Here is a 19,872-nt window from a genome sequence, read left to right as displayed (position 1 = left end):
CTCCTCCTTGTCATCACCCCTTCATATCACTGTCCGTGTTCTCCGCATTTTCGCCACTGTTGCCTCGAAGCGTGAACAAGTTCTTGTTACTGAGGTCATCTGCCGTGGTGCGTTCCGCCGCTCGCCATTTTGTGACCGCTTTTTCGACATCATCACACATCTCGCGGGTGTCACGAAAGATTCCCCCTTCATCGAGTTGCCAAGGTTGCGAACTTGATCGGGATTCGTTGGCTGTTCCTAAAGGAAACGACGGACCAAAGCCACGCTCGCGTTCGGGGGCTGGGTTGAACATTACAGCGTTGGCAAACATGCGTATAAGCTCCTTCTCCAACTGGGACGAATTTACAATTGCCTTGGGTGGAATCAACTCGGCTGTCTTGGGAAGCCAAGCAGCGTTTTTCGAAGGAGTGCCGGTGGCAGCGGGATTGGGCGACTCCCCATCAACCGGAGTACTGAACGATTCTGTAGCAGCAGCCACCGCACGGTTTCCCTGGTTAAGGGCCGACCTGATGGTTTTCAAATCTTGAGGTCGGTAAATCAAGTCCTTGTACCCTGGTGCCTCTCTCTCGGTCAACGGTTTGCCGAAGATGGAAGCATGCTTGTGCGCGGAAACATCGTTCATCAAAGGGGCACCCGTTCGTGGGAAATTGCGAGTGCAATATATGAGTTGTGATGTTGAAGGACGACCCGGTGTAGGTTGATCTCTTTCGATATCCAAGACTTCACTTGCACCACGTTTACGCTTTGGTCTTCCCTTTACTTGCATGTCCTCGCTCGGCCCCACCGTTACGGTTGACTTTCGTCGAGTTACCGGTCTCATCTCTGCTTCGGTGTCTTCCGAGATACCAGCCGGAGTAGCCGGGGCTTCGTCTTTGATTTTCCTTTGTGCAGCTGCCGAATCAAGACTTTCTTCATCTTCACGAGAAGCTGCTGATATTGCTCTGCCCCTTGTCGATGTAATGCTGTCACCTCTTTTCCCTCTCCTCGCTGGCGTCGCTCTGTCGCTCTTTGGTTCTGCTTTCTCTAGACTCGGAGGCTGAACACTTCGTTTTCTACCGCGGCGTGGCTTCTCGGATTCGGATTGACTAGGCTTCCTCTGCACCACACCTTCTTTGACAGCAGGCTCGGGAAATTCGATAGGCGACGGCTCTCTGTCGCTGATGGGGCTAACATCTCCAGGCTGAGGGCGTGGGGGTGACCCTGGAGTATCCGGAATGCTGATGCTCAAGCTTGGAGTACGCTTCCAAGGCGTGAGAGACCCGGCAGTATCTATAGATGCGCGAGACATCCTTGGCTTCATGCCTGGGCGGAAAGTTGGAGTTCCAGGAAGGGGTGTTTGTGGAGCACTCATCGGTGCAAAAGGGGCCTGCGCACCTGGCGTAACAGGAAGTGGGCCATGGACAGACGCAGGAACTGTATTGGAAAACTCCAGTTGTGCATGGTGTGCTTGCTGAGGCATGATCGGTCTTTGTGCCGCCGGCAGAATGCCAGGTGTACGAACCGAGGCAGCAGAGTGAGGCGGAGGGGGATGAGGTGACCATTGCTGAAAGGCATGTTGCCCCGGTGGGATATGCGGAGCAATTGGGGTACCAGTTGGAATAGGCACACCTTGACGCGCTACGTTTTCGCTCACTTGAGGAATATGACGTTGAACCGGAGGCGTGGCCGGTAAGCTCGGCGCCTGTTGTGCTTGGAAAACAATAGTTGAGCCTGGAGGAAGCGCCGGCTGATTGCGGCTCGGGGAAGGCCCAGTGCGCGAAGGGGTATGAGATGGCGGTCGACTCAGTTGATTAGGTGCCGGAACTTTGACTTCAATCTTCGGTGGTGCAGGCGAAATTTGCGCTGGTTGTGGCGCTAGAGGCTGTTCCCTTGCAATTGGTGGTGTCGCTTTGGGTGCTGGCTTAGGAGTAGCAGCTGGAACCGAAACCGGCTGTTTCCCAGGAATTGGAGTGGGAGGCTGCGGCTGAAGCGCCCGTGCCGGTGCAATGACTGGTGGAGCTGGTGCTGGAGGAGGCCCCTGTTGCTTGACTGTGTCTAGTTTTGGTAGAGGGCCCTCTTCTTGTGGCTTGCTCGGTGGAACTAGTGGTAAGGCTGGCTTGGGAGTTTGATGTGATGTTATCGGAGCTGCCTCCTGCTGTCGTCGTATTTCCTTAACACCTTGAACATTATTCACGTTTGGAGGAATGACATTCGTTTTCTCTTCCTCTGCAAGATCATTGGTGTCGATATCCATCCGGTCGCTCGTAGAAGGCACAGGTAGGGCTTTGGCCGAGTCCGGTAACAGGTCGGTCGTGACGACATTTTGGACAGCAGGTTCCACAGGTTTGTCTAATTGGTCTTTCTGAAGCCTATCAATCTCGTCGCGAATTTCTCTGTATTTTTGCTCCTCGTCTCGAATCTCCTTTGTCACTCGATCCTTGTACCTCGCATAGAGCTGGGATACCAGCGCGGGCACGACAACTGTATGCGATTGAGCTGCATTATTATTATTATTATTAATCTTGCGCTTCTTCAAATTCGCATTGGCTGAATCGGTGGTGGTGGTGGCGGTGATACTGCTGTCAACCCCTTCCTGCAAAAGCGTGGTATACAGCTCCTCCAGCGCCTCGGGGCTCAACCGGTCCCCATCAAAAGCGTCATTTTCCTTGACAAAGCGATTCTTCCGCAGCGTATCCGATATATCCGCAAAACTGGCAGGCCTGGAAGCGAGCGACGCGAGGCATTGGAAGAAGAGAAGCGATTCAAATGGTGTGTAGGCCGACAGCGGTGGCATTCCCCGTGGTTGTGACTGTTGCCTGACAGACGAGTAACCGCTCGCAAGGGAGGACGAGGAGGAGGGAGTGATGGGCGCCACTATGACGGTTGGGAAAACGGTCGATGAAATTAATATGGCCACCCGGTTCGCGAGACTTTTCGTAGTAATTGTCCCCCGTATGGCTAGCAGACTCGCATTATCGTTCTTTTGTTATCTTTGTTGAGTTCGTTGGCGATAAAAATGGCCGGGCCGACCGTAGAGAGAGAGAGAGAGAGAGAGAGAGAGAGAGAGAGAGAGACGCGCGCACCAAGTCACGAAAGAACGCGAAAAGCGAACTGGTCCGGTTGATCAGGGCAACGAGCAAAACAAAGGTAGAATTAATGGAAAATAAGATATTCCTCGTCCGAGAGTATAGGGGATCGATGCTCCGGTTTGATGGACGGGATGGTAGTCTTCGCGATGCGTTTGGTGAGCTCAATGTGGCATCATTTGCAGACAAAAAAATTGCTTCGCCGGGAGGAGCGAATGACAGCCGCCCGGGCACGTGATCACTTCTATAATGACTTAACTACAGAGTACCATTATTACTCTGTACTAAATAATAATTGTATACGATTTACGGATTAGTTATCATATATTATAAGTTAATTTGAAATTTTGAATTGCAGCAAAGGATTTTTGATGTTATTTTTTTCTGCCACGCATTCAAATAAGCTGCATGCGTCCATTAAGATTATTGCTTGCACTGTTGTCCGTAGTAAAAATAGGAATTTTCGATTTGAGACATAAAATCCTTTCGAATTCCAGTGATCGTTATTGTCCTTTAAATATTCAAATATTCAGGTACTTGTTTTGATCAGCTTGGTGGATAGCTGATCCCTTGAGCACATACCAAGCACCAAGCCCAAGAGCTATGCCATTCTCACTAGCTAGTCATGCAAGCTTAACATCAGATAGGTACAACTGACAGGTTATCTTGCAGTTAGCCACTGGTGCTACAGTAGTACATTAGTCTTTAATAGACGGGAATTAGTACGGAGTAGAACAGCACTGACCAAGAACCGAGAATCCTCAGTTGAAAGTTCTCCGGACAGGATATGAGAGCCCCTTAATCGATGGGTCCAGCACGAGCCCTTCAACGCCACAGCATCCACCTTGTATACATAGAAAAGCACTATGGCGTTAGTGGTGTTTTTTGGAGTTCTCCTGAATCCTCGATCCCCGACTATCACTAAGTTGGTTGTGCCCATATCCCCTTTTCTGTAGTGTTGTTTAGTATTTACCCCTGATCGAGGAGAGTACGTATTCGGTACTACTAGCAGGAGACTGACAGGATGGCCCCCATCGGGTGCTCAAGAGTCAAGACTCGGACACTTGGCCTGCATATAGTCATGCGAAGGGGGGATATGAAGTAATATCATTATTGCTGACAATGGCATCGCAGTTGTTTGTATAGCGCAGACGAACCCAAGGACCTTTCTGTCGGGTCCCCTATCTTCGCGAACATCGGAACCAACTAGGACTAGTCGAAGGATACAATATCCATCGATCGCCCAATCCTAATTTCTCACTGCCAGCGCAGGACAAGAACAGCGATTGGCATATCTCGGAATCCTAACCAACAAGTTATAACCAGTGCACGAAAAAAAGAAGCCGAGTGGACCGCGTCGCAGCAGGCTTGCACACTAAACAGAGCTCGTTTGCGGATCGAGCGTCAATCCTCTCCACTGCTGCTTCTCCCTGGACTCTCCTTGGATATCGCCTCAAATCATAAATTGGGCCGACTTATCCTAGGTTGTGCACTAGGCTAGCTCATCTGCCTGACACATTTGCGCGCTGGTTGAGGTGTTATTGGAGGGGAAAGGGATAGACGCAGACGGAAGAAAAAAAACCCGACACCAACGTGCCTCCTGAGTCCTGACAATATTTCGGATTTTGAAGCCTTCTTCGCATTGCCTTATAGTGATAAGAAAGCAGGAGCTAAGAATCGGCCAAAGAGTGAAGAGTAAGCCGTGATCGTCGCCCAATAAGTGCCGCCTGCCCCCTCCTCAGCTCCTGGCTCGCTCTTTCCGTCCCCCGCCCGCCGGACAACCTTCCTACATTCTTGCGCCAACCCAGCAGTACTCACCCACTCCCCAAAAACCTCAGCTGGCTCTGGTTTATCGCCAAAAAGGCGACCGGCTCTTCCTCACAAGTTGCGGCTGGTTGTTTTTTCGACCGCAGTTGAATCGCAGCTGACCGCGCCCGGTTGCTATTGTTGTTGTTGCTGTTGTTCCTTGAGCTGTGTGGTTGTGCCTCGAAACCCGCCCGGGTCGATCACCAGGACTCAAATCACCACCCCATCGAAATCGCATATTGCATCTTGCATACATTCCAGCGAGTCCCCAGGAAACGTCACGTCATCAACATGTCGGACACAGAGCAGGAATGGAAGCCTAATCCCCGTCGGCCTCAGTCGTACGTCGCCTATTTATATACTATCTATACCCCGTGTTTTGCCATTGTTTTACTATTCCTATCGCATTGCTGTTCTCTTGCCATTGTGCTGTTGCCTCTCTCCCTGACCATTGCTGTTGCTACGCAGAACCATGGCCCAAGCATTCTCTCTCGCGCTTGACAACGCCTTCATGCTCGACAGCGAGGTCGACAATCTTTCACAGTCGATTGAACAAAAGTAAGTGTGCAACCCCTTTAAATATAACTCGACGAATACCATGTTAACATCTCTATAGAAAACAAATGGTGACTATCCAAGCACGAGAGCTCGAAGCTCTCCAGGCAAAAATCCGCGAGGCCGAGGCCCGTCTCGGCAACGGCGACAACAAGGCGTCATCTTCTCAGAACAACGACCAACGCGGAGGCTCAGCAGACCAGGAAGGACGAGGTGAGATCGAGCTGGCCGGGCCCCAATATCCCATGTCGTCGGCCCTCTCCGACGGCCATTCATCTGATCAAGGGTCTACAGATTCCGCCACCTCTGCAGCCACCTCTAACGACCTCGATTCCAACGGCCAACGCAAGGCGTAGATGTCCGGAGAGGAAAACGGCAAGGCCCTCCCCTGGGCCTTGCAACACTCTACTAATTTATATAATTCGGATGGTCGTCTTTTTGTTTCGATCACTCGGATGCGTGCATTCTAGGCGATTTTTGTTGTTGGTTCTTGTACAGCATGGCTTGGTAGCGCAGGAGACTGGCTCGACATCACATCTTAACGAGCCAGTTTCCGCCGTCGTGTTGTGAAAACAACGGCTAGCATCGACTGTTGAACGGCCGTTGGTTATGGCGCCGCCTATGTCTCGACTTTGAGGAAATACATTTTGCAATTGTCACCATGGCGAAGGAGCACAAAGGAGTCGGGCAGGCCCTATAATTTCCTCTTAGCATCTTTGTCCCTTTTTTTACCCTGTCATCCTTTTCCCCCTTCTTCCCTTTATACATGTAGCCGGTCAAGAGACATTCGCTTTATCTCCTATGTGTCAAATGTTCGAGACATCATTGTCGGACGCTTCATCTATTTATTACCAGTGTTGATATAGTTCGGTATTTATCGTTGGTGTCGAGCCTGTCCTTGTCAGCCTTAGATTAGGACAGTACTCGGGAATATAAATCGTTGGTGTGGAAGCCTATCTTGAGATTTCCAGAGCAAACATCCATACATCCATGCAGGCATATCTGTCTTGGGTAGGGATGGGCGTGCTGTAGGGAGAGGCCAGGGTCGTACAGGAGCAGCATGTATAACACGCCCTGCTATCAACACTTCTAACCAGGCACATACAGTCGGTGCAGTAGCGGTTCTGCAGGATGATGTCGCGCGGACTAGTGGCGTCTGGACTCCCGCAGAGCGTGAAAATCAAGGAACGGCTGGCGGGGCCTTATCGATAAGCTGGCTAGATTGATCACTGCCCTTGCCCTCGCTGTTTCCGGCCTAGAACTTCTCTTCCTCTCTCTCTCTCTCTCGCCCCCCCGCTTCTGTCTTTTTTTTTCTTCTCTTGTCTATCCCGTTATTCTCTACAGTTATATATACAGCTAGACTCTTGCCTAGAGTGCTGTTGCTGTTGCTGCTGCTGCGCATTCAGGATCAATCACCGCGTCCGAGCTAGCTACATCCCCCGCAACGCAAACCCGCCGCCAGTCATGGTCATCATCGACGACCACGAGTACCTCTCCGCAGAGGAGAAGCGGCTCAAAGAAGATCGCGATCGAGTCCGCTACTGGAAGAAATGGGGTCCCTATGTTGCCGAGAGGCAATGGGCCACTGGTGCGTTGCATCCTCGAGTTCGCTGTCAATGGCGTCGGGACGTCCAGGCTCCATTTGCTAACTGCATGTAACCTACTCAACAGTGCGTGAAGATTACTCGTAAGTCTTTCTACGGCCCCTGCTTTGTATGTAGTAGAGCTAACGAGCTTCAATAGTGAGAACGGCGATGCGTGGAGTCGTATGTTGCCCGTCTTGTTGTTACTGCTACATGACTATGGTCGACTAACTGAGATTGTCTTAGATTTCTCGCACGAGCATGCTCGGTCAAGAGCCTACAGATGGGGTGAAGACGGTATAGCCGGAGTCAGCGATACTCATGGCCGGCTCAACATTGCCTTTTCATTCTGGAATGAGAAAGAGTTTGTGTTCCATCCTGCTCACCTACTTCGACGGCTAATTTCCGCAGTGATTTTCTCAAAGAACGGCTTTTCGGTCTCTCGAACCCCCAGGGTAATCATGGTGAGAGTGTCAAGGAGTGTCATTTTCATCTAGACAATACCCCTTCGGTGCGTTGTCGTCGCCATTTCCCTTAACGCTTGGGCGCGTAATTAACACCTCGTTTTTTTCTAGCACTCCTATATGAAGTTTCTTTATAAATATCCGCAAAAAAAGTTCCCCTACCAGGAACTCGTCGACGAAAACGCACGTCGCGGAAAGGACGAGCATGAATACCAGATTCTAGACACTGGCGTCTTCGCCGAAAACCGGTACTGGGACATCTTCATTGAGACCGCCAAGGAAGAAGACGACGAGGAGGAACTGTCTTTTCGGGTCATTGCTTACAATAGAGGTCCAGAGCCCGCACCACTGCACATTGTCCCCCATGTGTGGTACAGAAACACCTGGGCTTGGGGATGGGAGGATAAGGAGAAGAAACCCAAAATCAAGCAGACTGGGCCGCTTACCGCTAAATCTTCGCACCATAGCCTTGGTGATCGATACGTGCGCCTCTCACCGTCGCCACCTTTCAATGGTGGAGAAGAGGACATCCAACCCCAGATGCTCTTCACCGAGAATGACTCTAACAACAAAGCACTCTGGGGGTCAGAAAACGATCAGCCGTATGTCAAAGATGCGTTTCATCGCCACATCGTTGATGAAGAAAAGGGGGTCATTAACCCGGACAATGAGGGCACCAAATTCGCTGCCTGGTACGCTTTCGATGAAGGCGACGGCGTTCCTCCAGGCGAGTGTGTTGTTGTTCGGTTCCGCTTTTCTAGAAAGGACGAGGAATATCTCAACGAAGAGGAACTTGATGATGTTATAGAGCAGCGCAAGGGAGAAGCCGACGATTTCTTTTACCGCATCAACCCCCTCCCCATTGCCGATGATCTCAGAAACATCCAGAGACAAGCCCTGTCTGGAATGATGTGGACAAAGCAGTTTTATCACTTCATATGGGACCAATGGGCCAATGGGGACCCTAACACAGTACCGCCTCCTCCCGGTAGGAAGAACGTTCGCAATCAAAACTGGCGGCACATGTACCTCGATGACATCCTGTCCATGCCTGATTCATGGGAATACCCTTTTTTCGCCGCATGGGATAGTGCTTTCCACTGCATCCCGCTGGCCATGATCGACCCCGACTTTGCAAAGAAGCAGCTTGATCTGCTCACCCGGGAATGGTACATGCACCCTAATGGACAACTCCCTGCCTACGAGTGGAACTTTAGCGACGTCAATCCACCAGTTCACGCTTGGGCTGTCTTCAGGACATTCAAGATAGAACGGAAAATGTACGGTCGACAGGATCTCGACTTCTTGGAACGCGTGTTCCAAAAGTTACTTTTGAACTTTACTTGGTGGGTAAACCGCAAGGATACTGATGGCAAAAATGTTTTTGAAGGAGGTTTCTTAGGCCTCGACAACATTGGTCTATTCAACCGCTCCGAGCCACTACCTACCGGCGGTGTGTTAGAACAGGCCGACAGTACCGGTTGGATGGCTTTCTATTGCCTAAACATGCTGAACATTGCTCTTGAGCTTGCAAAACACCGTCGCACATACGAAGACAGTAAGTTGAGGTCTAAAGTATATATGAGAAAATATCTTCCTAACAGGACGCAGTTGCGTCAAAATTCTTCGAACACTTTGTATTGATTAGCGATGCTATGACGTTTAAAAACCAGGGCACTGAAACCTCCTTGTGGAATGAAGAGGATAAGTAAGTCTTGTGAAAGTCCAATTTGTATAAAATTATCCTAACGTTGAAAAAAAAGCTTTTATTACGATGCCATTTCCTACGGAGGCCCATGGACTCAACAACTTCCGGTGCGCTCGCTCGTCGGTCTAATTCCGTTGTATGCCGTCCTTACACTCGAACCCGAAATCATCAACAAGTTTCCCTCCTTCAAGCGCCGGCTCGATTGGTTCATCGAAAACAAAAACGACGTCGCAGAACGGAATATTGCGAGCATGCGTCGACGAGGTAAAGATGACCGCCTGCTGTTGGCTCTTGTCAGCAAGGATCGCCTCGTGAAGATTCTCCAACGAATGCTGGACGAGACAGAGTTCCTTTCGGATCATGGCATTCGATCTTTATCTAAATTCCATAAAGAGAACCCAGTCTCGATGGATGTCAATGGCCAGGAGTTCAAAGTTAGCTACGTTCCGGGTGATTCTGACAGCGGGCTATTTGGTGGTAACAGTAACTGGCGTGGACCAATTTGGATCTGTGTCAATTTTTTGCTCATTGAATCTCTCTTGCGATTTTACATGTTCTATGGCGATACCCTCAAGGTGGAATGTCCGACGGGCTCCGGGGATTACATGCATCTAGGGCACGTTGCCGAAGAGCTTCAACACCGCTTACAGCACCTGTATTCCAGGGACTATGACGGCCGACGTGCCATCAACAACAAGAATGACCTTCTTGACTTTGACAAGCACTGGAAGGACTACCTGTGGTTCTACGAATTTTTCGATGCCGACACCGGCCGCGGGCTGGGTGCATCTCACCAATGCGGATGGACTGGGCTGCTGGCGAAAGTTATTCATGACACGGGGTATGCATCTCTCTTTGTTTTATTTTTATGAACACAGCTGACATTTGCCTAGCTTGAACTGCCGCTTGCCACAAACTCCTCGTACACCAACAACCGCGGCGGCCCATTACTTTGACGATATCTTCTCTCGCTCTGCTAAGCCAAGCAAAACTCCAAACAGCCGGTTGCGACGATCTTCCACCAGTCGTTCTATCGGCAATCGCAGTGACTTTGAGGCTGCTCTCGATGGAGATGCTGAAAGCGAAGACGGCGCCCACTCGTACGAGGCGAACAATCGCAACAACGAGAGCGATGCGCATTTCAACAACTATGTCAGCGACCAACTCAACCGCGTAAGAAGCCGCACGTCACTAGCAGCATACGAAGACGAGTTTGAGGCGCAGCTGGATGCCAATGGTGCCAATGGACATTGATTGGCACGGTTAAATAATAATGCTGGATAAAGATTAAGATTTATGTAGAGAGGACCGCTAGAAATCGAGTTGTATAGATCTAGCCTCAGGCCATTTTGGGGGATGGATTTCGTGGACATCTACTGAAAATATAAATAGTTTATTTAATAGTCAATTGCTTTCACCAGCCTGCATTCAATATTTTATTTTCTTGTCAATGGCAGAATTGTAACATTGAAAGCAGACCGTCCCAAAGCGGAAAGGCGTTGGACCTCGACGGCAAGTTTCGGGTTGGTCACGCATCACGTGACGCGCCCGAAATGGGAGCGCTGTAAAGAACTTCGGAAGTCAACTCCTCCTCAAAGCTACGACAAGCCCGCCGATTCAAACCCCGCAAACGAGCGCCCATTGTCGGCTCCAAATCTGTTAATATACCTCTAGCTCTTTTGTTCTTTCGTCAATTCGAAATTCGCAATGTTTTCCTCTCGTGCTGTCATCCGCGCCGCCGGCCTGCGTGCCTCGTCCAACGTCCAGATCTCCCGATCGGCGACTCAGGGAAGCCTGAGGACCTATGCTGCTGCTGCTGCTGCGCCTTCGGCTCAGAATTCGCGCCCGCCGGTGGCTTTGTACGGAGTTGATGGTACCTATGCCAATGCTTTGGTGAGTGGAATCATTCAATTGGGGGGGTATTCGATGTTGAAGACACGGGGGGGGGGGAATGACAATTGAAGAAAGGAACGAGTTTTCTAATTCCCTATTCAGTACACTGCCTCGGCCAAAACCTCGTCCCTCGACCAAGTCTCCAAGGCCCTCTCCACGCTCGGCGAGGTCTTCAAAAAGGACCCAAAACTCACCACCGTCCTCAACGCCCCCACTCTCACCGTGAGCGACAAGCGACAGATTGTGCAGGAGCTACAGCGGGTTGCCGGCGTCGACAAGGGCGACATTCTCAAGAACTTCCTTACCACGCTTGCTGAGAACAACCGATTGGGTTTGTTGGCCGGTGTTGTGGAGAAGTTTGGCACTTTGATTAGCGCGCACAAGGGCGAGATTGAGTTGAACATTACCAGTGCTCAGGTATTTCCCCTCCCTTTCTATTTTTCCCCCAATGTTTCGGAACTGATGAGTCGCAGGAACTCGACAACAAGACCATCCAGCGCATCGAAAAGGCCGTTGCCAAGTCCGAGTTCAGCCAGGGCAAGAAGCTCAAGATTGTGACCAAGGTACGCTCTCTTTTCTTTCTCTCTATATACTCTCTCTACCCAAATCTAACTGTATCAGGTCAACCCCGATGTCCTTGGCGGCCTCATTGTCGAACTTGGTGACCGAACCATCGATCTCAGCGTCTCTTCCAAGATCAACCGTCTGAACAAGGCCTTGACCGATGCTCTGTAAATTTCAAGAAAAATAACTTGACCACCAACCCCAGCAAATTCTGGTATTGAAAACAAAAAATGTCTTTTTTTTAACCCACAAACAAAACATGTGAAGTGGGGAAAAAATGGTGTATCTTGCCAGATTATGTGAGAATTGTACTATTGCATCGTGTGTACTACTCCTTGCGTTTGTCCCATCACCTCTGTTCCTACCTCCTTTTTTTTAGAATATCTTTTTAGCAGAATCTAAATATTTCCTTTGTATATACCTACGTTGAAGCGATGGCAGCTCCAGGAGGGCTCTGGAAGGGCTTCGAGAGTGTATAAAGCCTGAAATAAGGCATTAAGGCTATTTATTAAGCTGGTATTTTTACGTAGGAGCTATTAAGCGTAATGTAAATATTAAGAGGTGTGTATATTTATAACTTATCAATAATTTTTTATAACTTGAATGTTGCTACCTGCCTGTTTCCGCTATATCCGTTTCCTCCGTCCTTCGTTCCGTACAGTTGTAGTACAGTACATGTAGCTTCCAAAAATCAGCTTCCAGCTGGAACCATTCTACTTAATTTTCAGTGTCAAAGGCCATACACTAAGTCATGATCTGAACAGTAAAGCATACCTAGATTTGCGGGCGCACAGTAAGAAATTGACCATCTTGCTGTTTTGCGGCGTGCACTGCGAGCTGATTTCCAGCAACCTGCTGGTAGCATGGGCCTGGACGTTTGAATGTACTGCTCGGACTTTGGTATCTCGGTATACTAGCAGCGGTGGATGACGACTGGCAGCTTCTGTAAAGTAAAGCAGGCGCTGTATTCATATATTGAACAACTTGGGAAATTGGCCTAGTAATATTTCGTGTTTGGCGGAAGGCCTTGTTTCTGATCTTCGGCCTGTGAAATGCGTCAGTCGCAAAGTAACAGTGAAAATTGAAAGAAACCTACAAGTTTCTTCCCAACATCCTCAACACACCCAGTTTCAATATCGATCCAAGCACGCTGCTTGTCTCCAATGTAAGAGATGTTAGGATAAGTGATGGCAACATCAAAATCTATCCACATCACTCTTTCTGGATCACCGGGAACATGACAACATTCTTAGGATAAGGGTCATTATGCTCGATTAAAGCTGAATGTATCTGTTTGATACCGTCAACTGCACTAGCCATTCGCTCTTCACTATAAGTGACGCAGTTCATCAACAATGGGTTCGGCAGGTATTCCATCAAAATAGCACTTGGGAGACCAATATCGCGTCGAAAGGCATCCAAATGAGGGGCAAACGTGGTTGGGTGTAAAAATAATGTGTACCCGTAAAACTGTGGTACATAGCCCCTGTCGCATATGCCAAATCGCTTGAGGCTGCAGTAGGCGCGGATTTCGCAGCGGGCACGATTCAAATCACGAACTCCGTCGTCAGCATACCCAGGGTCTTCATTAGTGTGGAACTGGACGTGGTTAGACACTGGTGGACTTTTGAGATGTAGCAAAGGTCCAAGGCACACACAACTTTCAAAACGCGCGGCTTGCCATCATAATTCACATGGAATATGGATGACGCCGCTGACCTTTTCAGGTTCTTGATAAACTTGGTTTTTGTCGGGTCAATCTAAATCTTTAAATTGTCGTCGAATCCTTTCTCCTTTTCGTAAATGGTACCCTCTGGCCCTCGCGACAGACCAGTGTATCCCGCCATGAGGGCAGATCAATAAGGACAGGCCTGACTGGTTACCGGTATAGATCAAATAGTAATTTGGGTGAGTTGAATATTTCTAACAAGACTGTTCGTTTATGCTGTTTCGATATCCGTATTAACTACTATAGTGCAGCAGACAACGTCCTCGGAAGAGTAACATGCTCTTAGTCAGTTCTTATGCAATATGATATTTAAAAAAAGAAAAAGAAAAAAAAGTACAACCCCCTCAACATGATTCCCCAAACGCCAAACACAAACACAAAACACAAATGTTCAATAAACCGCATAATCCATAATTCCATGCAAGACTACCCATATACCGAGCCTCAGACCCATCAACGCACGCATCCGTTGCTACCCCTCCTGTGAGTTGTACCGTCTTAGTCACTCCGCAGCATGCTTTCGACCAAATCTCCCAACGGGCCCCAGAAATCCTTGCCACTGGAAAGATTGTGTTCATCAATGAATAGCACGTAATGCTTGAAGCTGGTATTGAGATGCGGCTCGAGGCCGAGATTGAGGACTACGTGATAGTGGTGACAGTAGATGTGCGCGTACACGCGGTACAGGCGTTTGAACATTTGACGGATCAGAGATGGGAATGATTTGGGGAATGCGACTCCTAGATTTTCAAAACTTTAGTTTCAGATAAAACTTATATATAGAGTTTTGTGGGTGAAAATTACCAGTCCGGCTGGGAAACAGCTGTTCGTTGTCAATGTTCCCTTGCACCCAAGCCATGAGATGTTCGATATATTCCGGAGCCGACATCTTGGTAGGCCGTTTGTATGCTTCCGAGTCTTGCCAAAGGTATTCAAACCTGTTCCCATTTTTGTTAGATGCTGCATTCACATATAGCAAGGGTTGACAAACTCGTCTGTAGCTTTCATCTCGGGACACGACTGCGGCGAGCAAAACTCGGTGATTGAGCCATAAAGGAGATTTATTTGGTTATAAAAGTCGACCACTATTGTCCCAATAAAAGTCAGTTTCTTTTCCCCAAAAAAAGAGAGAGATGGACGCACCATTCACTGCCAACCATTCATTCACATCCTCCCCCTCAGGCAATCGGACTGCCTTTCGGAGACTCCCACTACCCAGCGTCTCTTCCGCAAATCTTCTGAGTTGGTAACTACTCGTGCCCCGCGTCGCCGAGCGGGGTTTGAAGGGACCCTTGGTGCGCGCATTACTTGGTGGAGTTAGCACATGCAAGCTACCCTTGAGAGCTCGAACGGCGGGTGACAAATAAGAAGGAGGCTCGAGTGACAGGAAATTATGACGAGCGTTTATCGTCTGCGTCGATTCGGACTGTGTTAGGAGTGTAGGGGCAAGGATAGGACGCGTTTGACTGGGGAACGACATGGTGATGGGTGATGACAGAGGAATCGACTGGATGGTAGGTGATAGTTGATAACAGGGAAACACACATTGTATTCATCAAGGACGCCATGATTTTTTTCCCCGTGTGGCGTATTTATGAAAAGAGCAGCTAAAACGACTGGATATGCCCAGTTCCCAATCTGGAATCCCCTCGGCTTGAGGAATTCGACAGCGGTATGCGGCTTCGCTTCGAGGGCGACAAATTGCTGGTCAGTGGGATTCTGCAAGTCCGTGCACGTATACTCTTCGAGCAGAAAGAAATTTGAGCAGAGAGGAATGAGAAGATAATCGGGTAACGGTTACTGTACTCTTCACTCGATCTTGAATTGAGGCTTGAGGAGCTCGACTGCCGTTCCTGCTTCAATGTTCCCCACCGTACTCCGCGGCGGTTGAAGTGGTTGCTGGGGCGACCGATAGTCACGTGATAAGTATACACTTAATTGAGACACTTCACACATCCAAGTCGATTCTATATGATTTTATATTATAGGGATTTTTTTTTAAAATTCTGTACAAAGGTATATAAGCGTATGCAAGAACTATTTCATATAGCATTCAATGTCAAATAGAATATCCTTCGTTTTCTTCAGCCAAAGGCTCTCGAACCGTCTCGCCATAGACTGTCAGAGGAATGACAATCTCAAACGACTCGCTGGGCAGGTTTTCCAGCGCTGCAAAGACGGTACCTCGATCGTCTTCCCCAACAGACTCCAACAGCCGCATCCCAGACAGGGTGGCGTCAGCGTCGTTATTCGAATGCGTCGTGACAAACTCAAAGCGGAGCTCCCAATCTAGTTTTATGCCGCTCGTCAATAGCGTTGGGGTTGCCGAGACCGGAATAGCCGGGCTAAAAACTACTCTCGTAGAGAACAACGTGTTCTCAAAATAAGAGGCGTGGATACGTCGTGTAGCGCGGTGTATACTTGCGCTGGATCGCACCGCTAGGGACGAATCAACCTTTTCGGACGATTCCAAAGTAGCCCGCAAAGAAAAGCAGGGAAGAGCAGCATCGGAGAACTCGATAGTGGCAAAGACGGTCTCGCCGAGCCGGTGAGATGGGCGGTTCAGCACCACTACTACGATTCGGCGCCCGTTCCGGGCAATGTCAAATCTATTGGCGCTGCGATTGGAACTTGTTATTTGATTGCCTCGGAGAATGGCAAAGTCAATTGCGTCTTTACAGGACATATCCGGCCCATGAAAGTTAGTGGATGGTCTTCTTTCAAGTGGTGTTATCGGCGGGGCTCCTGGGGTGCGTAAAGATTGTTGTTCGTGATGGTCAAGTAATTCGTCCACATACGACAGAAATTCCGGGGCAGTAGTCCAGACTGGACCACTAATACTTTTGTCTTTCGGAGGAGGGCGCGGGCTTCCATTAAGAGTTTGCACGCGTGCCTCGTCACGTAAAAGAACGTAGGGTTGCATAAGATCGTGGCTGAGAACATCTCCGTGACCTGGACGATATTAGTTTAGTTAATCGAGTGCAAGACAAGAGAACTTACCATTGACTCCGCTAAAAACTCGAAAGGGGACACTTATACGATTGACCTGTTGTGTATCCTTCGGCCCACCCGCTCTCTGTGTTCCAATGACGAGATTATAGAGAACTTTGATTGCCTTTCCCTTGTGACTGGCGGGAAGTCCTTTCGGAAGTGTAAATGAGAAAGAGTATGACTTTTCCTCGCCAGGACCGAGACGAAGATTCACAAATAAAAGAGATTGTGGAGTAGATAGTAACGGCACTGATTTGGAGGAAGTAACCCCTCGCATGTCTCTGAGGCCTTCGAGATCACCGTTGGATAGTAGGCCATTGATTGATTCCTCGATAGCATTCCATCCAAAGGCACCCAATAAACCGCCACCTCGGCGGGTTTTCTCCTGGGTGCGGCCGCCATTTGGTTGCCCTCCAACAACACCCTTCCTTTTAACGTCTTCAAATGCAGCCTGATTGACCAAGGAACCATCAACAGTGAATGTCGCGCTTATTTGAGCATATCCCATCAGTAACGTGAGGGCGTCTCGTGACTTTATACTCGGTTCAAGACTAGAAAGATGCCGTCTATGCTTTGGTGCACTGGCTTTCGAACGGGCGCCGCCATAATTTGTATACTCGGATTCAAGAGTATCACTCGAATTGTTGCTGGCCGCGTAGAACTCGCCACTGCTTCTGGTACTGCCATTGACGCTCGAGTTCGACAGGATCCGTGTTGCGGGAGCCAAGTGTGCTTGTTGTGTAAGAGACGGGGGCTGTCTGGGTTGTTGTCGATGAGGTATGGGATCATCATTTGCCCCGGTCAGTTGATCAGACCCAGGAAGACTGCCATCGGATTCGTTAGGTGCAGGGGCCATTGGGAATTTAAAATCAGTTAACAGCGGAGCCGGTCCTGCGCGAGGACTCCGCATCGGACTTGCGGTTCCTGAGCCCGCTCTGCTGGGCTTGCGAAATCGTTCAGCCTCGATGCGAGGGCTTAGAGCTGATTCTGCCGAGGGCAATCCCCGAACAGGGAGTCTCCCGCCTAGGAAAAGTAAATAACTGGTAATTTTGTTAAAGATTATTCGATTTATATACCTGGAGAAAATATTTCTTCTGTGCCCGACGGTCGTTTTGGAAGGACCTGCATACTGGCCGAGCGGCCGTGACCCCATGGCCGCGAACGAGCGACCTGAGACTGAACCGGCGTCTTTTCGGACACGGTGCTACCGTCACTCTCTATGGATAGAATCGAAACGGATCTTTTGTGTTTATGATTCGAACCACTGTTCAGGTGCGAGGGTGTATGAAGAGGAGGGAAGCTGTGGGAACCGGTCAACGGCGAGCTCAGTGAAGCGGACACACGGTGAGATCCCAAAGCCGGCCGGCGAGGACTTGACGGAGTAGAGCGACGACCCCCTCCACTGAAAAAGAAACTCTGCGGCGATTTGGTGCCAAAGTAGCCGGTGTCATTGTTGGAGCCGGCGGTAAAGGGCCGCGATGCTCTGCGCTGGTGGTTTAGAGCGGGCGTCTTGGGTTCTTCCTTTGCGGTCTCTGCAACGTTCTTGAATGTGATTGTGCACTCGACATCTTCGCCGGCAAAGATGGTTTGTTCCTTCCATTTGACGAACACTTGCAGGTCCGATGGCATGGCGACCATGGCGGGCGTGGTTTTACCACATGGGCGGATGACGAAATGGGACAGAAGAGAGGACTATGAGGTTCGTGGGGGCCTTAGCATGCTGTTACGTGCGAGCAGCCATTCGCAAAGGACTGGCGAGGCAATTGGCGGCGACTGAAGGGCGAAGCGAGACGAGGCGATGAAGAAGATGCGAGGTCGCAGAGGGATGGTGGAGGGAGCTGGGCCTCTCGAGTCTCCGCAGGCATTGGGTAACTAGTGAGCAGGGGCACGGGTCCTAGCGCCAATCCTTAAACTGGCCGAGGTGCGCCTGATGGAACGTCGAATGATTGAGCTATACGCAAAATAATGACAAAAGTAGTAGTATTGGTAATAGTAATATACAAGTACATTTCTTTTTTTAAAAAAAAAAAAATTAAATAAATCTATTTCAAAGGCTGAGGCTGAGGCTGAGACCGGCGCCGGCGCCGGCGCAGACCATCTGGCTTCGGCGCTGGCATCCCCAACGCAGTGAGATCAGAGTACTGATTGACCGATGGCATCGGTTTACGCAGACCCAGTTCGGCCATTTGGGCCCATATTCTCTCATGGCGTCTCTCCCATCGCTCCTGGCGTTCTTTCCTCCCATTTTCTGTTGGCTGCCACTTGCTTCGAAGGATGCGTCGGATGGCTTCTGGCGATACCTTGAAGGCGTCCGAAAGGGCCGGTGTTGTCCATTCCTCGGGTTTGGTTGAATGGAGATGGCGTATCATGTCCATGTTATCTGGAGATATTTTCTTGGGCGGGTTCCACCCCTCCTTGAACTTTTTCTGCAGGGCTGCTTTCTGCAGTTGCCACGGCTCCGGCTTGGGTTTCTTCTTCGGGGCAGACTCCTCTGTTCCTTCGGGCTTTTTCCCTTTGAACGTTTTAATCCGGGCCCCTTCTGCTACCTTCTTTTGCGACTTGTCGGTGCTCTTTGCTTTTTGCGGGGGTTCCTTGGGAAATATATCGAGTACGAAATCGTCGTCGACGTTGGTCTTGGTCTTGGTCTTGGTCTTAATCTTGCCTATGCCTTCCTCACTCGAGGTCATTGGCACATATTGGCCATTTCTGGATGTGGTTGCAAACGATCGTCTGGACGACGCACGTAAAGGATGTGTATTGAATCGAGGACGTGCAAGGCATGGCTGACTCTTGGACGACAAGCAAAGTTTAGGCGATTGCGTGGTAACGTTGCTGAGGTAGATGCTACGCATCGCATTCGTAATAATCGAGACGGACAAAGTGCATGTTGCAGGCATTTTGAAGGCCCCGTGAGGTAAGGTGTGTTGCCAATACCAGTGGAAGGCTTGCAGATGTTGTTGACGACTATTTGCAGAAAAGCTTCGGAGACAGCAGGGGGACGAATGGCGCTAGCCATGATAGGGATAGCGCGTTTTATATCGACCGTCGAGTCAAGTGACGCAACCAAATCATCTGATATATTAATTGATGACAATTCTATTTTTCTTCCTGCATACATGTTTGCATATTATTACTACTATTGTCTATTACTCTTTTCCTACACGTTCAACATCTCGGCCTCATTACTAGATGCCGACCTCCAAGCATGACGAAAACCATGTTAACAAATACCACCAGGCATAAACTAACTCTGTTAAGAAAATCCTAAAGACCCTACATGAACGGTATTATTTAATTGGTTTCAAAAAAGCCTTGAAAATAGCCCAGATTAATATTAAGATTTGCACAGGATACTACTCGGGAGATATTAGTACTACTCCGCAACCCGATTAATATTGCGGGGGCGGCGGATGAAGACACCACTTTCCAGAATAGGAAATTTCGGAGCCAATCGGCACGAATGGAGTCGGAATCATGCCAAATCTTTGCTGTCAACTTGCTGTTGACCGTTGAT

General features: G+C 49.4%; 6 protein-coding genes across 6 annotated transcripts; 3 read left to right on the top strand and 3 right to left on the bottom strand.

The window, feature by feature from the left end:
* Nucleotides 1-13: 13 nt before the first annotated feature.
* On the bottom strand, nt 14-2,773 carry TRUGW13939_07053 (uncharacterized protein; the record flags this gene model as incomplete). The annotated part of the gene is made up of 1 exon (XM_035490195.1): nt 14-2,773. The coding sequence occupies one exon, from the start codon at nt 2,771-2,773 to the stop codon at nt 14-16; it is 2,760 nt and encodes a 919-aa protein (XP_035346088.1).
* A 2,570-nt stretch (nt 2,774-5,343) lies between these two features.
* TRUGW13939_07052 (uncharacterized protein) lies at nt 5,344-5,782 on the top strand (the record flags this gene model as incomplete). Its single annotated transcript, XM_035490194.1, has 2 exons — nt 5,344-5,429; nt 5,488-5,782. The coding sequence occupies 2 exons, from the start codon at nt 5,344-5,346 to the stop codon at nt 5,780-5,782; spliced, it is 381 nt and encodes a 126-aa protein (XP_035346087.1).
* A 1,108-nt stretch (nt 5,783-6,890) lies between these two features.
* TRUGW13939_07051 (uncharacterized protein) lies at nt 6,891-10,435 on the top strand (the record flags this gene model as incomplete). Its single annotated transcript, XM_035490193.1, has 9 exons — nt 6,891-7,014; nt 7,098-7,113; nt 7,170-7,192; nt 7,256-7,373; nt 7,421-7,520; nt 7,585-9,031; nt 9,085-9,181; nt 9,237-10,022; nt 10,075-10,435. 9 exons carry the CDS (start codon nt 6,891-6,893, stop codon nt 10,433-10,435), a joined length of 3,072 nt encoding a protein of 1,023 aa, XP_035346086.1.
* Nucleotides 10,436-10,888: 453 nt separating this feature from the next.
* TRUGW13939_07050 (uncharacterized protein) lies at nt 10,889-11,809 on the top strand (the record flags this gene model as incomplete). Its single annotated transcript, XM_035490192.1, has 4 exons — nt 10,889-11,074; nt 11,177-11,491; nt 11,548-11,637; nt 11,696-11,809. 4 exons carry the CDS (start codon nt 10,889-10,891, stop codon nt 11,807-11,809), a joined length of 705 nt encoding a protein of 234 aa, XP_035346085.1.
* Nucleotides 11,810-13,865: 2,056 nt separating this feature from the next.
* TRUGW13939_07049 (uncharacterized protein) lies at nt 13,866-18,050 on the bottom strand (the record flags this gene model as incomplete). The annotated part of the gene is made up of 8 exons (XM_035490191.1): nt 13,866-14,107; nt 14,172-14,305; nt 14,359-14,452; nt 14,511-14,778; nt 14,913-15,086; nt 15,472-16,319; nt 16,368-17,381; nt 17,435-18,050. Coding segments are annotated over 8 exons (3,390 nt in total), but the record flags the coding sequence as incomplete, so codon positions are not given.
* A 350-nt stretch (nt 18,051-18,400) lies between these two features.
* TRUGW13939_07048 (uncharacterized protein) lies at nt 18,401-19,255 on the bottom strand (the record flags this gene model as incomplete). The annotated part of the gene is made up of 1 exon (XM_035490190.1): nt 18,401-19,255. One exon carries the CDS (start codon nt 19,253-19,255, stop codon nt 18,401-18,403), a length of 855 nt encoding a protein of 284 aa, XP_035346083.1.
* Nucleotides 19,256-19,872: the final 617 nt, after the last annotated feature.

This window comes from Talaromyces rugulosus, chromosome IV, assembly GCF_013368755.1.
Source record: "Talaromyces rugulosus chromosome IV, complete sequence".
Lineage (NCBI taxonomy): Eukaryota > Fungi > Ascomycota > Eurotiomycetes > Eurotiales > Trichocomaceae > Talaromyces > Talaromyces rugulosus.
This window is presented reverse-complemented; position numbering and strand designations above follow the sequence as displayed.